Raw genomic sequence first — 18390 nt, 5'->3', positions numbered from 1 at the left:
ATTTTAATTTTGCAGCTGCAAAAGTAAATGAATTTTATTTTGTAATAAATCTTCAAAGAAATAAATAAAAATATTCAACAAAATGGAACAAACCAAGAAAAATAAAAAAGAAGCCAAAGATGAAAAACTTAAAGATCAAAAGCTGGAAGAACAGGTAAGTTTAACAGGCGGTATTTTCGACCAATTGCTGACTACAGGAGGCCAAAAATAAACTAAAATAGAACAAAAAACAGACACAAATTTGGGTCATTTATTTGTTTTTGGTTGTGTAGTAACAGCAGCAAATGTTTTATGTTATACCAATAAATAAATGAATAAAATAAAATGTTCTATTTTAAAAGATTTTAAAATCCTTGGAAGAGGCTAAGACACCAGAAGATAAATTTCAACTATTGCTTAGCAAATACATTGAAAGTGAACGCACAAATAGACGTGCCAAACAGGATCTTAAGGTCCATGAGAAACAGCTGGAGACAATAATGCGTGAAAAGGAAAATCTACAGAGAGAATACAATAAAAATGTATTAATGAGGTGGGTGTTTAAAAATAAATTGAAAGTAATTGAAATAAATATTTCTTTTGTTTTGGTTTTCATTAGAGACAAACTGGAGGAGGTATGCCGGGAACAGCAAAAACTTATTAAATCAGTTAAAAATGAAAGTATGCAAAAGATACGCGAAGAGGAGGAGAGACGCAAAGAAAGCCAGTCAAGATTTCAGAGTTCCTTGAATGAAATCAATCAGTCTTTGAGTAAAAATAATGAGGAAAATAATAAATTACGTGATCATAATATTGAAATGACCAAAAAGTAAGTAAGATTAAAATAATAATGTTTAAGGATGAGGGGAAAGTGGGGGCGCTTATCGTAAAAGTGAGGTTAATTAATTTTCCCTCTGCCTATTGCTCTTATTTTTAAAACAAAAAGGTGTTTTTTGTTGTATGTTTTTTTTTTGTATTTGTTTAGTTGAGTTTTTTTGTTTTTAATGTTAATTTTCTTGCTGTGAACCTCATCTCTAGAGAGTTTTTTTTATGCCATGTGTGCTTTTATGTGTGGCTGCAGTTAATGTCTAACACACTGAAATAGTTGCACGGTATGTGCGAGTATGTGGGTGGAGAAGGGTGTCGGAAAAAAGAGTTTATTTTTAAACCAAAATACTTTTCGTCTGTCTTTTTATTGTGTATAACATTGTTATTGTTTATTTGTTGAATAATTTTGTAAATATTGAAATTTAAATAGAGAAAATTTTGTTGAAACTTTTGAAATATTTGGGAAATACCGGTTTAAATATTAATTCACCTTCTTTTTATAAGAAATGGGTGTTTGGATAGTATTTTCTATATGAAATAATCTATAAAATGAAATTCGGTTAGTAAAAACTTTATCCGGATGAATTTCTTTCTATTAATACTTTATCTGGATTAAATAAGAAAATTTCATTCGAATAAAAGAATTTTTATTAATGGATAAAAAATCTGGATAAAAATATGAATAAAATTTTTTACATGAAACTTTATCTGAAAAAAATATTCACCGAATAATAATTTCTGTAATAAAAAATTCATTTGGTTAAAATTTTCTTTAAAAAAATTTGGTTCGGATAAAAATTTCCTTATCGGATTAACTTCTATTTACAAGAAAACTTCTTCCGGATAACATTTTCTTTAAACGGATAAAATGTTGTATATAAAAACGACATGTGGATAATTTTTTCTATATTCGGATAAAATTTTTTTAAAGAAAATTTCATTCGGATTGAACTTTTTTTATCGGATACAATTTTGTTTAAGAATATTTTTATCCGGTTAAAATTTTCTTTATCCGGATAAAATTTTCTTTACCGGATAAACTTATATACAAAAAAATTTTATCCGGATAAAATTTTCTTTAAACGGATAAAATATTGATTATAAAATCGTCATGTGGATTATTTTTTCTATATCCGGATAAATTTTTTTAGGAAAATTTCATTCGTATAAAAATTTTTTTAATCGGATCGTATTTTGTCTTAGGAAAGCTTTATCCACATACAATTTTCTTGATCCGGATAAAATTTTTGTATGACAACTTTTTCCGAATAAAATTTTCTCCAAAAAACTTTATTCGGAGACAATTCCTATAAAAACTTTGTTCGGATAAAAATTTCTCAATCGGATAAACTTTTTTTACAAGAAAACTTCATCCGGATAAGATTTTCTTTTAACGGATAAAATGTTTTAAATAAAAACTTCATACAGATAACTTTTTCTATATCCGGATATAACTGTTTATAAGAAACTTTCATTCGGATAAAATTTTTTTTTTAATCGGAACGAATTTTGTCTAAGAAAAATTTTATCCGGTTGAAATTTTCTTTATGCGGATAAAATATTTTATATGAAAACTTTTTCCGGATAAAATTTTCTCTAAAAAACCTTCATTTAGATATAATTTTCTTTAAGAAACGTTATTCGGATAAAAATTTCTCAATCGGATAAACATTTTTTAAACTAAAACATTATCCGGATATAATTTTCCTTAAACGGATAAAATATTTTATATAAAAACTTCATATAGATATCTTTTTCAATCTTCGGATAAAATTTTTTATAAGAAAATTTCATTCGGATACTCCTTATGAAAACTTCTTCCAGACAGTTCTTTAACCGAATAAAACTTTCAAAAACAAACTTCATTCGGATAAAGTATAAAAAATAAATTTTCAATTAATTAACAAAAATTTTGGTTTCTGTTTCAGACTCAAATTCCTGGCCGAACAATATCAGGCTCGTGAACAGCAACTGGAAAAGCTCAATGAACAAGTGCAATTGGAATCACAATTGCATCAAGCCAAATTAAGCAAAGTGCAAGTTGAATCTGCCATGGAAAAGGAAATTCTTATCAAGTATGTGTTTGGAAACTTGAAATTTTATAGATTTTTTTCTAATTTACTTTAAATCATAGGGAAAAACAAATTGCCTTGGAAAAACTAATGAACACACAAAAAATGCTTAAAGAAATCACCGAACGTGAAAAAGAACTAAAGGAGCAATTGAATATCTACACTGCCAAATACGATGACTTCCAGAATTCGTTGCAAAAATCCAATGACATATTTGCCACCTATAAAGTAGAGCTGGAAAAAATGTCGAAAAATACCCGCAAATTAGAAAAGGAAGCCATGGAATGGAAGCGTAAATGGGAGAAGAGTAATGCCACACTCATAGAATTGGCTACCGAGAAAAAAGAACGTGATGATCATGCCATACGCTGTAATAAACAAGTTGATCAATTGCAAAAACTTTTAAGAGCCTTACAAAACGAACGCAGTCATTTGTATAAGGTGATCAAAGAAAACAATGTAGAAGTGCCACCATTGCCAGCTTTACCCACAGAACCAGAGCCCATGCAGACGGGACCCATTAATAATGTGGCCGATAAGGATAAAATGGATATGATGTCTAAGAATTGTGCTGAACTTAAGCAAACATTAGCTAATCTACAGAATCAAATGAAAATCTTAAATCTTAAAGGTGCCGAGGCCGAAGAACAATGTAAACAATTGCAGGCCCAAGAGGAAACTATAAAAAAGAAGAAAAATAAAAAATCCAAATCAAAAAAGAATAATAACAATAATAAGGAATCCTCACCAGCCATCTCAGAAGATGCCACAAGTGTTAAGGAGGAAGAACAACAGGAAATTGTCAAATTAAAGGAAAATGGTGAACAAAATGAGACTTCACAGTCGGTGAAAGATGAAAGCCCCGCTGTTACAACAGAGCCAATTATTGCAGTAGCAACTAATTAAAGACTTTTTTCTTCCTGTATTCAAACACACACACAATTTTTCTCTTGCTCCTGTTAGGGAGTTTAGTAACAACTCCATTACTTTTTTATATATGGATTTATATAGTTAACAGTTCAACTTTAATAAATTAAAAAAAATCATACGAAACGATTATATTTCATAAAAAAACCATCCGATTTTTCTATATATTATGATATTTTTTCAAAGGTTCTTAATTATTATTAAGAGCTTTTGTTTACATTATAAAAAAAAGTAATAAATAAATAAGAATAATAAATTATTAATCTCATTAAATATGTTCATGACAATTGTTTTCATTTTAAACATTAGTTTATTAATTATTTTTTCCTTTTTCGTGTTATTTTCTTCTAACTTGTGAATTGTTTAATTTCTTTTTAATGTTTCTTGTATTATTTTTTGTATTTAAATTCAAACTTAAGTTATTGTGAATTATTATTTTTCTATTTGTATTAATAATTATTTTTAAACAAAAATATATAAAAATAATAAAAAATACTAGTTTTTTATCTTCAATGATTTATAGGAATTAATTTTTAAATGTTTAAGAAAATAGAAACTTTTATAAAAAGTATTTTTTTCTACTAGTTCAGTTCTAGTTCAGTTCTAGTTCAGTTCTAGTTCAGTTCTAGTTCAGTTCTAGTTCAGTTCTAGTTCAGTTCTAGTTCAGTTCTAGTTCAGTTCTAGTTCAGTTCTAGTTCAGTTCTAGTTCAGTTCTAGTTCAGTTCTAGTTCAGTTCTAGTTCAGTTCTGGTTCAATTCTAGTTCAGTTCTAGTTCAGTTCTAGTTCAGTTCTGGTTCAATTCTAGTTCAGTTCTAGTTCAGTTCTAGTTCAGTTCTAGTTCAGTTCTAGTTCAGTTCTTGTTCAGTTCTAGTTCAGTTCTAGTTCAGTTCTAGTTCAGTTCTAGTTCAGTTCTAGTTCAGTTCTAGTTCAGTTCTAGTTCAGTTCTAGTTCAGTTCTAGTTCAGTTCTAGTTCAGTTCTAGTTCAGTTCTAGTTCAGTTCTAGTTCAGTTCTAGTTCAGTTCTAGTTCAGTTCTAGTTCAGTTCTAGTTCAGTTCTAGTTCAGTTCTAGTTCAGTTCTAGTTCAGTTCAGTTCTAATGCAGTTCTATTCGGATTACATTTACAAAAATAATTTTTTTAACAAGTCTTTATAAACAAGTTTTCTTAATAAAAAAAATTTCCAGAAATTAGCGAATACTAGCTAATTTTTATCATTAAAGCAACAGTTGTCTTAGAAAAATGAAAAAAATATTTATAACTTAGTATAAGTGATTATTACAATAAATACTCTAGCGTGCATTTAATAATTTGCTGCATTATTTACATTTTTACGTTTAAATGCAAAAAAAAGCTAAGGAAATATTCTTACAGAAGCCACCTGAACGTATGACAAACAATTTACTAGAATAAGAAATAATAACACGCATACGTTAAATTACTCACAAAAACACTCACCACAGACATTCACACATATATTTAGACAAAAACATACACATTTAGGCACGTAGGTAAAGGAAAAAAACAATTAACTGTAAAACGACACTTTGTCGTAAAAGTGAAAAAAAGAAAGTGTTTTCCAATTACATTTTCAAAAATTACCAACTTTATATTAACGACCTCACTTCCGTTCGAAGAAAAAGGAAAAAGCTTTTTAAAGAAAATAAAAATATTTGTAATGAGAGTAATGTTTACTTTACATAACATTTAACTGTTAATGAAATTACTGTTATTGGCTGAAGCAAGTAATGCAGTGAGCGAGAGAGTAATGTTTTGTTTATTTGTCTGTATGTTGTTTTCTGCTCATATTTGTATGTGTGTGTGTTTGTAAGTGAATGCCTTGTGATTTATATTCCTGGAGAGCAATTAAAATTTATAGGCGTTTAAACAGAACCTAAGGCAATAACAACAAAGAAACAAACAAATAGACATATTTTAAAGTAGGAATACAAAAACAAGGATAAAGTAAGGATAGAAGACAACGATTAAAAGTTAACAAGTAATAAATACAGTAATGCCAATATTTTGAATGCGAAAAAAAAATACTTTTTAGAAGTTTTAATAAAAATTGTCAGTTCTAGTTCAGTTCTTATTAAGTTCTAGTTCTGTTCTAGTTTTGTTTTAGTTTTGTTCTAGTTTTGTTCTAGTTCTGTTCTAGTTCTGTTCTAGTTCTGTTCTAGTTTTGTTCTAGTTCTGTTCTAGTTCTGTTCTAGTTCTGTTCTAGTTCTGTTCTAGTTCTGTTCTAGTTCTGTTCTAGTTCTGTTCTAGTTCTGTTCTAGTTCTGTTCTAGTTCTGTTTTAGTTCTGTTCTAGTTCTGTTCTAGTTCTGTTCTAGTTCTGTTCTAGTTCTGTTCTAGTTCTGTTCTAGTTCTGTTCTAGTTCTGTTCTAGTTCTGTTCTAGTTTTGTTCTAGTTCTACTTAGTTAGTTATTTGCTTAGTTAGTTAGTAACACAGTTAGCAAAATCGTTTATACTTGTTTTTGTGAGTATCATAATCCTGTCTCTACTATTGTTCATTGACAAAAATCTAACTAATTGACAACACTTTGTTCCTTACGATAACGATGGCTCAAAGCATAAAATGAAAAAAAAAATAACGGTTACCCAAATGTTGTTGATGGTTTGATAACAAAGTACTTGTTTTTCCTTGTTGTTTTTCTTGCATGAGTTTTTTTCAAGTATGTAGTTGTTCCTATTGTTGTTGTTGTCATCGTTGTTCAAAAAGCTCTTGAGAGTATTTAACACTCTCTCAACTAGAAGAAAATATAACAGTGAAATGGCAAACAAGTGGTAAAAAGAAATTATTATACAGAGAAATTATACTTTTGCACGTAAATGTTACACATATTTACACATAAATACATGTGTATATATGGAAAGGATGGATGGATTCTTTTGCATGGGAATTTTTTGTTGTTGTGTTATTTTGAGGGTGGTTTCAAATTTGTCAAAGTTAAAGGAAAAAGCAACAAAGTTGAAAGAAATTTTGTAAAGAAATGGTTAGAGAATGTTACACGGTGAATAGATTTGAATAAATTTGTTATCGTATAAAAAAATGGAAAGTGGCAACGATTTTTGAATTCAGCCAAATACATATTCATGAATAATATTTTGACAAGTGTGATTTTGAAACGTTTTTCGTTATATTGAACAAAAGCATTAGAAAGGTGCATGCATATGTGAAAGGTTAGCTGTTAGCAGGTCCTGGGTTCGATTTACAGCTAAGATTATATTTAAGATATACACATATATACCCGATATCGGGTCTTCATCTTAAAGACCACTGTGCAAAATCATGAATTTCCCCAAAATAATAATAAGACTAGTAAAAACCAACCAGACATTCATTCGTTTAACGAAATAGTAGCAGAGAAGGAAGAGGAAGTGGAAAAGGAAGGAAGAAGCTTCTCTGGGAGCAAAAGGCAGACGACAACAAGCAGAGCTTATGGAAATGAAGTCTGTAACATTTCAAATCAGTTGTGTACATGACGTGAGTGTTAACTGGTGTTTTTTTTATGGACGTGTAAGTAACGTTTAATAATAACAACAAAACTTAAAAGAAAATATTGTAAGGAATACAGAAATACAAGAAAAAAAGAATGAAAATAAAAATAAGTGCGTATATTTTTATAAAAAAGAAAAATTATTAACAAAAAAAAAAACTAAAAATATTATTTATAAAAAATGTGTGAATTTTGTATAATTGTTGTGGAATATAGTTGTTGCTGTAAATTGCTGTGAAAGAAAAAAAGGAATTATATGTATTAGAGGAATAGATAAAAGAGACCTGAAACAAAAAAGTGGCAGAGAGAGTGAGAGAATATGAAAGGGAAAAGTGCTAGTTGTAAGCTAAAGGAATGTGTTAATTAAGTAATGCCAACTAAACAAAATTAATAGAAGAACACTTTTAAAAATTTTGATATAATTAAAGTTTTTAATGTATTACTTAAGGTTTAGCAAAATTTTCGTAAAATAATTCGAATGTATTAATAAAAATTCTTATTCAATATCTCCAAACAACATTATAAACTTTTCAAATATATGAAATTTTGTTAAAAAATTAAAATACATACATTTTTTAATTTAGTTAACATATTTGGCATTACTTTTATTTGGAAATCAGTAGCATAAATACTTCTTTTGAGCACAGGAACGGGGAATGCAATTTTGAAATAGCACTTATGTATATACGAAGACTAGACTATAGACTAGATTATAGACTAGACTATAGACTAGACTATAGACTACAGACTAGACTATAGACTAGACTATAGACTAGACTATAGACTAGACTATAGACTAGACTATAGACTAGACTATAGACTAGACTATAGACTAGACAATAGACTAGACTATAGACTAGACTGTAGACTAGACTATAGACTAGACTATAGACTAGACTATAGACTAGACTATAGACTAGACTATAGACTAGATTATGGACTAGATTATAGTCTAGACTATAGACTAGATTATATACTAGATTATAGACTAGATTATAGACTAGATTATAGACTAGACTATAGACTGGATTATAGACTAGATTATAGACTACAGTATAGACTAGACTATAGACTAGACTGTTGACTAGACTACACTAGACTATAGAATAGACTATAGCCTAGACTATAAACTAGACTATAGACAGTAGGCTAGGCTATAGACTAAATTCAACGATCAACTAACCTTTTAATGTAGGTTAGACTGTATTTGAAACCGTAGACTATGCTATAGTCTTAACTATGACATGATTTTAAATTGGAATATATACTAAATATATAGATTAGTGGATTAAACTATAAGTTGAAAGAAAGTACCAAAAATGTCCATAACAAAATGTACTAAGTTTACCATGCCTGCTTCAGTATGTAACAGTAGATGTTAAAAAAGAGAAAGTGTTTTTAGGAGAGTGGGAGAGTAATTATTTGTTTTTGTAAAAGCAGCAGCGGCAGTTGATGATAAAACCGTAGACATCCAGGATAATATTTTAAAATAAAATAAAGGAAAAGATACACATAACGTGCGCAGATTTTGCAAAAAAATAAAAAAAAAATACAAAAAATAAAAGAAGAAGAAGAACATTAATCAGTGTTTAATAGAAAAGTATTCGTAAAACAACAGTTTGATATTTAAGAAAAAAATTAAAATGAAGATTTTTATAAAAAAATTTAGAAATAAACCTTAAAAAATACAAAAAAATTAAACTTAAAGAAAAAAATAATATAAGAAATATGGCAGCTAAATTTAAGTGCGATTGTAATAAATTATTTAAAATAAAAAAATAAATTTTATTTAATATAAATGAAAATTTTGAAAAGAAAAACGGAGTTTAAAGCAGCAAAACCAGTAAAATTTAATAATTACCATGAAGGTCTAACCCAACGTTTTCTTTAATTTAATTTTATAAATAAATATAAGTGAAACTAAAAGCAGAAAGTAAATGTTAACACCAAATTACTACAAATAACAAATAAATTAATTAAAACCAACGACTTGACTGCAAATACAAAACCAAATAATAATTATAATCATCATAAAACAAAAATCTACTTAAACAAAACCTCCTCCTTAAGAAAATAATAAACTAACACGCAAACTTCAATTAATTTATAAAAAAATTCCACTTTTTTACAAGACCTCAAAAAAAAGCAACAAATACCTTAAAGCTTAACGACACAGCTGGAAATTTTAACAGTTTTAGTTGTTGTTTTAATTTTTTAAATATAATAATAAAAATTATACACACTAATAATAAACTAAAAAAAATGTCATAATAAAAAGCAAGAAAATTCCCCAAAAAATTACCAAAATAATACACATACATACAACAAATAAATATTACTAAAAAAGGAAACAAAACAACAACAACAAAAAATAAAAAGAGAAACCATTAGACAACAAGCATTAAAACCATAAGCTTTAACAAAGAATAAAAAAAAACCTAAGAAAAAAATTCATAGCAGCTAGCTAGGCGTTTGAAACATAAAACGGAAATATACCCCAAAAAGGAAATAAGAACCGACCGTTAGGCTCACAAACACACACAGACAAAGCGAACTCCTACAACATATACACACACCATAAACAACAATAACAGCAACAGCAAAACTACAGTTAGACCACTCTGTGCTGTTTCACCCAACTCTATGCAAGTGTTAGTGTGTTTGAGAGTTAAACAGCAGCCGTGAGAGCAAGGCAGCATCAGAGAGCAACAACACACACATATGTTTGTTTTTGCCCAACAAAGTAAGTATGAAAAAAAACAGTTATCTTCTTATTTTATTTCCCTTTCTCTATGCTTCCTTTTTTATATATTTTTTTTTCTATTTTTTATTAAGGTAATTATTTTTAAATTAAACATTTTATTGCATCTTTTAGGCGTTTTTTCAACATTTTTCTATTAACAAAATATGTTGTTAGTTTTTTTTCTAATTGAATCATCACCTGGTTTTTTAAATGGAAATAACATGTTTTTTAAGTTTTTTTTTTATAAAAAAGGGAAATATGAATTTTAACTAGATTTTTTGATAAATGATTGATTGCAGTTAACTAAAGGAAGAGGTTTATTAAAAAAGCAAGTTTAGCATTCATTTAAACAAATTTATTTTGATAACTAAACGTTTACATAACAAATATAACTAAAGGCTAAGTTTAAAGGTTAGACTATAGACTAGACTATAGACTAGGATATAGACTAGACTATAGACTAGACTATACTATAGTCTAGACTATAGACTAGACTATACTATAGACTAGACTATAGTCTAGACTATAGACTATACTATAGACTAGACTATAGACTAGACTATAGACTAGACTATAGACTAGACTATAGACTAGACTATAGACTAGACTATAGACTAGACTATAGACTAGACTATAGACTAGACTATAGACTAGACTATAGACTAGACTGTAGACTAGACTGTAGACTAGACTGTAGACTAGACTATAGACTAGACTGTAGACTAGACTATAGACTAGACTATAGACTTGACTATAGACTAGACTATAGACTAGACTATAGACTAGACTATAGACTAGACTATAGACTAGACTGTAGACTAGACTGTAGACTATAGACTAGACTATAGACTAGACTATAGACTAGACTATAGACTAGACTATAGACTAGACTATAGACTAGACTATACACTAGACTATAGACTAGACTATAGACTAGACTACACACTAGACTATACACTAGACTATAGACTAGACTATAGACTAGACTATAGACTAGACTAAAGACTAGACTATAGACTAGACTATAGACTAGACTATAGACTAGACTATAGACTAGACTATAGACTAGACTATAGACTAGACTATAGACAAGACTATAGACTAGACTATAGACTAGACTATAGACTAGACTATAGACTAGACTATAGACTAGACTATAGACTAGACTATAGACTAGACTATAGACTAGACTATAGACTAGACTATAGACTAGACTAGACTATAGACTAGACTATAGACTAGACTATAGACTAGACTATAGACTAGACTAGACTAGACTAGACTAGACTATAGACTAGACTATAGACTAGACTATAGACTAGACTATAGACTAGACTATAGACTAGACTATAGACTAGACTATAGACTAGACTATAGACTAGACTATAGACTAGACTATAGACTAGACTATAGACTAGACTATAGACTAGACTATAGACTAGACTATAGACTAGACTATAGACTAGACTATAGACTAGACTATAGACTAGACTATAGACTAGACTATAGACTAGACTATAGACTAGACTATAGACTAGACTATAGACTAGACTATAGACTAGACTATAGACTAGACTATAGACTAGACTATAGACTAGACTATAGACTAGACTATAGACTAGACTATAGACTAGACTATAGACTAGACTATAGACTAGACTATAGACTAGACTATAAACTAGACTATAGACTAGACTATAGACTAGACTATAAACTAGACTATAGACTAGTCTATAGACTAAACTGTAGACTAGACTATAGACTAGAATATACTCTAGACTATAGACTAGAATATACACTAGACTATAGACTAGACCATATAGTAGACTATAGACTAGACTATCAAATATCCAATAGACTAATTTATGGATTAGAAAGTAGACTAAACTAATTACTACACTTTATTTTATATATAAAATAAAATTAATTATTTTGATGTAATTGTGTCGTGGGGTGTTACCATTTAATTAAAATTATTTATCTACCATTAATTTTATATTTTATTTATTTGTCTTTTTTTTGTTTTAAATTTCTATTAAATAATAAATAACCAACAAACTATTTTTATTTTATATTTTAAATTATATATATATATATTTCTAATATAAATTAATAATGTTATTGCATGTTGACCTTAGTTTTTTCCATTGTTTTTGTTTTTGCTCTTAAACTAAACACACACACACATGTTGGTTCACATATTCGAAAAAGTACTTGTTGTAACATTCACGTATTTAAACATTTCCATTTAATTGCATTTAAATTAATTTTAATAAATATTCTAAAGTGTTTATTTTTTCTGTAATACATTTAAAACAAATTATATAATGGATAATTTACAGCTAAAGGAGATTAAATGAAAGTACGCATATGTGTGTACATACATATGTATACTATTAAATGAAGAATAGAAAAAAACTTTTTTAATAAATAATTAAAAAACGTATTAATGTCTATTGCACTTAAACAAATATATTAAAATAAACATCCTCTCCCTGCCCTCAAAAACACACAATCTAGCTGTTAATAAATTGTCAAGCTTTTATAAAAATTAATAAATATTACGTTTTTTTTCACAATATTCATTTTAATAATAAAACATGCATCAACATGTTTAAATGCAGTCAGTAGTTTTATTTTATCTCTATGTGGGCGTATGTGTTGCTGTTGTTCTTGCTGTTGTCGTTTCAGTTATTTTTGCTGCAGGAGTAAATTTCTAATAACATGCAAATATTGTCATTATTGTTATTATTTTTATAAGGATTTGTTTTTTCTTTGTTTGTTTCACTCTATAAATTATTATTTTTAATATTGTTGATATAATTGTAACTGAAATATGGTATTTAAATGGGTGTCACATGCTACAGATGAACATCTATAAACATATAAACCTATATGTACTTATATAGGTATGTTCAGTACATACCTATGTATGTATAATGTACCAACACATGTATATTTTAAGCAAAAACTAATATTCATATGTTTAGTTTTCATTATTTATTAATAAATATGTTTATTAGTTAAGGGTTTAAGTTATTTCTTTGCACTGTTTATGAAAACTTTTCTTATTTTCTAAATATTAAGCATTAAAATAATATTAAATTATATATTCTTTTTAGCTTTTTAAATCCTTAATTATGTTTTCAAATATATATTTTGTTTTAAATTTATTTTATATAAACATTATCGAATCGCTTGTCGTTGGCCGTTTTAATTGTGTTCTCAAGTGGCTACTATTATTCCTTACCAAACAGTAGAAATCATATTTGTATACTTAGTACCTTAACACATTGTTAAGATCTCTTGCAATTTTAATATAAATGAGCCTACGTTTACATCAGGGATGGAAAATTTATATTTTAAAATAAAATTTACTATAATGTTGTACTCTGACTAGCTTATGTACTCATCTATTGATTAGTCAATGGACTATTCTATGGACTAGTCTATAGACTAGATTATTGACTAGTCTTCTGAAGAGTCTATTGGCTAGTCTATTGACTTTTCTATTAACTAGAATATTGAGTAATCTATTAATTGACTAATATATTAATTAGTCTTTTGACTAGTCTATTGACAACTTTATTGACTAGACAAATGACTAGTCTACCTGTAAGTCTATTGACAATTCATTAGGTTATTGACTAATCTATAGATAAGTCTATTGTCTAGTATATGAACAAGTATATGTCTATATACTAGTACATTGACTAGTCTACAGGCTAGTCTATTAACTGGTCTGTGCACTAGTCTATAGACTAGATTATTGACTAGTATACTAAAGAGTCTACTGGCTAGCATAATGACTATTCTATTAACTAGTCTTTAGATTAGATTAAACTATCCATTAGTCTTTTGGCTAGTCTGTAAGTCTATTGACAATTCATTATGTTATTGACTAGTCTATAAATGAGTCTATTATCTAGTATATGAACAAGTCTATGGACTTGTCCATTGACTAGTCTATGGATATGTCTATATACTACTGTATTGTCTAGTCTATTGACTGGTCTGTTGAGTAGTCTGTTGACTAGTCTATTGACTAGTCTATTGACTGGTCTGTTGACTTGTTTGTTGACTTGTCTGTTGACTAATCTGTTGACTAGTCAATTTTCTAGTATGTTGATTAGTCTCTTCAATAGTCTATTGAATAGTTTATTGTTTAGTCTGTCTATAGACTAGTCTTTTGACTAGTCTATTTACTTGTATATAAACATGTCTATTGGCTAGTCTAGTCATTTGTTTATTGACTAGTAATACCAAGGCTATTGAATAGTATGGTCTATTTGTTAGTCTATTAACCTGTCTTTTGACTAGTCTAATGTATTGATCAGCCTTTTGATTAGTCTATTTGTTAGTCAATGGATTAGTCTACTAAATAGACTTTTTTCTATTAGCTAGCCCATTCATTAGTCTATTGACTTGTATATAGATCAAACTATTGACTGCTCTATTGGGTTGTCTATTAAGCATTGTATTGACTAGTCTAGTGGTTAGTATATTTACTAGTTTACTGACCAGTCTATTGACTAGTCATTTGATTAGACTATTGTCTAGTCTATTGACCCGTATATTGACTAGTCATTGGCTTGTCTGTTGAATAACCTGTTGACTAGTTTCTTGTCTAGTCTACTGACCAGTCCATTATCTTTTCTATTAGCTATTTTATTTGTAAGTCTATTGACTAGTGTATTATATACCTTTTTGACTAATTTATGGATTAGTTTACTACCTAGCATATTGACTAGTTTCTTGATAAATCTTTTAACCAGTCTTTTGACTAGTTTATAGACTAGTTGTAGTCTATGCATTACAGATATTGCTAGACTAGCATATTGTTTATTCTACTGATTAATCTGTGAATTATTTTAAATTTTATTGACTATTGACTAATAGACAATGACCCAGTCCATGGATTAGTATATTGATTACGCTATGTACTAGTCATTTCACTTATCTATAGAATGTTCCATAAGCAAGTCTATAAATTAGTCTATGGCCATGACTTTGAATGGAATTTTACAACCCTGATTAATATTAATACATGTAGAGAGCTTGTACTTTACCTCACTTAATGAGAGAGAGAGAATACATATTTGTGTTTTTGTACATGTTGTTGTACAACTAGGACTCTTTAATATAAACATATTATTGTCATAAATTATAAACATGTACAATTATTTTACATACAAAAAATATGCAAACACACAAACAAACACCTACATACATCAACATCCTTACAAACTATTTTGTTTACTTTTGCTACACTCCTCCCGCACTTCTAGGTAAATAGAAATGCTGTTTAGGTGTTTGTTTGCGGTGGTGACATTCATGTGTATATATGTATATATATGAGAGATATGAAAAAATAACAGTATTTTCATATGTTTTATAATGTTATTGTGAATTATAAGTAAATAGGTATGTTTGTGTGTATGTGTCTGTGTGTATAAGTAGTTGTTTTTATAATCAGTTTTATTCGTGTTGTAACTATTATTTATCTGTCAACTGTTAGAAACAAAAAAATACAAAATGGAAAAATATAAATATAAATATGTATACAACTACAATAAGTAGAAGACAACTTTTGTTGAGAGTGGTTGGGTGATAAGCGCAAAAGAGTGTGTTGGAGGGAATAATACAGAAAGAAACATAATTTAGCTATATAGCCAGAACATATAAATTTGATTTTTGTTTTTTTTTGCTTCTTTTTTGTATAAAATATAAATAAAAATAGTTGTAAACATTTAGAGGAATGTTGTTGGTCAAGACCAGACTATAGGATAACGTACAGGGTGTTAGTTAGTAAGTTATTAAGTAAGTATGTTGGTATGTTAGTAAGTTAGTAGGTTAGTAAGTTAGTAAGTTAGTAAGTTAGTAAGTTAGTAAGTTAGTAAGTTAGTAAGTTAGTAAGTTAGTAAGTTAGTAAGTTAGTAAGTTAGTAAGTTAGTAAGTTAGTAAGTTAGTAAGTTAGTAAGTTAGTAAGTTAGTAAGTTAGTAAGTTAGTAAGTTAGTAAGTTAGTAAGTTAGTAAGTTAGTAAGTTAGTAAGTTAGTAAGTTAGTAAGTTAGTAAGTTAGTAAGTTAGTAAGTTAGTAAGTTAGTAAGTTAGTAAGTTAGTTAGGTAGTTAGTTATTTAGTTAGTTAGTGGCCTCCGGTTGGTTAGTTGTTAGAGTTCTAGTCTGGTTTACCGGAGGTGGTGGGTTCGATTCCCACCTGAGGCTCTGGTTAAGGAGCGCACAACAGGTCCGGTAGAGGCTTAGGTATTTCTAGTGTTTCTTTGGATTTGATGTATATATGTACATCCTCCTTTTAAAATAACTGACTATTTAATTAGTTATTCATTTAGTTAGTTAGGTAGTTAGTTAGTTAGTTAGTTAGTTAGTTAGTTAGTTAGTTAGTTAGACCTCTATCGGGCCTGGTGTTTAAATCATGTTAAGAATGACGCGTTGAAAGTTACTTCTGTTTTAGAAAGTAGCGCTCAACACAAACTTGTCTACTTCGGCGATTTCTGTAAATTAAATCGTTGCTCAGTTGAGAACCTTATAACATAGGTCCAGTAGGTTTTAACATTCATTCTAAACTGAAAACACTTTATTTAATGTAGTAGTGTAGGGTATAGTACAACAAAGATATCATTAGCAATAGTTTTGTGGCGTCAAACAGACTGATAGTTTTATATTATTATATTTTATGAGTGTATGAAGGATTTCACTTATTTTGTTTTTTTTTTTTTTTGAAAAGATAAAATAATATATTTAAGACAAAATTATATCATACACACATGCATACATATGATATAACATTACATATACATAAACATTTATATAGAAAAGCTTAAAAATAATATTTTAAAAAGTTTTTTTCTCTATTTTTGTCAGTTTTATGTGTTTTTTTAACTTCATACAATATAAAATTTTTCATGTTTAAATGTCTGTTTCTTTTTTGGGGTCATATTTTAACCCCTTTAAACATTTTCTTTCTTTATAATTTTTTCTTTTTTTTCTACTTGTAAAAAAACAAAAATTCTTAAGTTTTTTTTTTTGAAATATTTTTCATAAGTTTTTAAAAAGTTATGGCAAAAAAAGTTGCTTTATGACAAGTGTATGTTATTTACAAAGTGACAAAGAAAAAATAAAAAAACAATTTTTTTATTAAAATAACAAAGTTTTGTTATGGCTTTTAAAAAGCATGGGATTTGTGTCTAAAAAATAAAACTTCATTCATATGTAACAAATAACTTAATTAAAAAAACAATCAAAGAAAACAAAAACAAATTTATGACATCTTCTACTTAAAAGACTTTTTAGAGCGTGAACAAACATTTAATAAATGACAGTTTTTCAATTTAAATTTTAAAGTATTTTAAATATTTTCAAATAATAAAGAAAATGTTTAAAATTTTAATTTAAATAGTTTAGCAATTTGTTTGACATGTAAATTAAATATTTTTGTTAAAATTATTCTTTCTTTAAATGTCCATTTTAAAAACTACTTGATACTTAGTACTGACATCATTTCATTACAAATACTTACCCCTTCTGAATTGCACTGACTTTTGTCATAAATTACATACATTTTGCAACAAACAAATACTCTTCCTTTAATTATTCATTATTTAACGAGAAACAAAAAAATGTTTGTTTTAAAATAAAATTTCAACATTTTATGTGAAAATAAGTAGTGTATGACCTTCAGCTATCAAAGAAAATACTTAAATTTTCAGCCATTTAATTAACATTACCAACGTGGACACTGAAATGTCAGCAACTTTTAAACTTGTTACCACTTTTCATTCTTTCCTTTCATTTTTTTGTTCTCTTCTGAGAGCGTGAGTTGGCGAATGTGGCCAATGACATTTTTTATGACCTGACCTCTAGTAAAACCATAAAAACGGCCACAGGATATCATTACATACAATGTAACACTCGTTTTTTTTTTGTTTCTTCGCCTGTTAGTTACCGGCAACATAAATAACATTAATTTAACTACAAAATCAAGATATTGACACTAAAATATATGGGAAAATGGTAAAAACAACGTTAAGAAAGTGGAAGTTAAGAAAAATAGCAGAAAATGACAATGTGGTTAAAGGTAATTTAGAAGTTGGATATGGTTATAGAAAGGAAAGGGAAATAGTTAAAGCCAACTCAGCAATTTATTTGTTGTTGTAAAGGGGAGCAGTTTGAAAGGAATAAGTTAACATTTATGATGTGTCTATCTATCCATATATGTATGTCTGTATCTATCTATCTATCTATCTATCTATCTATCTATCTATCTATCTATCTATCTATCTATCTATCTATCTATCTATCTATCTATCTATCTATCTATCTATCTA

General features: G+C 28.0%; 2 protein-coding genes across 2 annotated transcripts in view; both read left to right on the top strand.

Annotated features, from left to right (window-relative positions):
* LOC111683101 (alpha-taxilin) lies at positions 1–3998 on the top strand. Its single transcript, XM_023445134.2, has 5 exons — positions 1–154; positions 342–532; positions 599–808; positions 2736–2882; positions 2942–3998. The coding sequence occupies exons 1-5, from the start codon at positions 83–85 to the stop codon at positions 3783–3785; spliced, it is 1464 nt and encodes a 487-aa protein (XP_023300902.2). The 5' UTR covers positions 1–82; the 3' UTR covers positions 3786–3998.
* A 3426-nt stretch (positions 3999–7424) lies between these two features.
* The window catches only part of LOC111684300 (Kv channel-interacting protein 1), a 28652-nt gene continuing 17686 nt past the window's right edge, over positions 7425–18390 (top strand). Inside the window, exons 1-2 of the mRNA XM_046948000.1 lie at positions 7425–7643; positions 8743–10045. The gene's annotated coding sequence lies outside the window, so the exon portion shown is untranslated. The remainder of the gene's footprint in view (positions 7644–8742; positions 10046–18390) is intronic.

Source organism: Lucilia cuprina, chromosome 4 (assembly GCF_022045245.1).
Source record: "Lucilia cuprina isolate Lc7/37 chromosome 4, ASM2204524v1, whole genome shotgun sequence".
In the NCBI taxonomy this organism is placed as follows: domain Eukaryota; kingdom Metazoa; phylum Arthropoda; class Insecta; order Diptera; family Calliphoridae; genus Lucilia; species Lucilia cuprina.
Note: the sequence above shows the minus strand (reverse complement) of the source record. Positions and strands in the feature narration are given on the sequence as shown.

Coding starts and splice junctions, on each gene's coding strand:
- LOC111683101 (XM_023445134.2), top strand. CDS start 83: ATGGAACAAACCAAGAAAAATAAAAAAGAAGCCAAAGATGAAAAACTT. Junction 155..341: donor ATCAAAAGCTGGAAGAACAG/GTAAGTTTAACA, acceptor CTATTTTAAAAG/ATTTTAAAATCCTTGGAAGA. Junction 533..598: donor AATAAAAATGTATTAATGAG/GTGGGTGTTTAA, acceptor GGTTTTCATTAG/AGACAAACTGGAGGAGGTAT.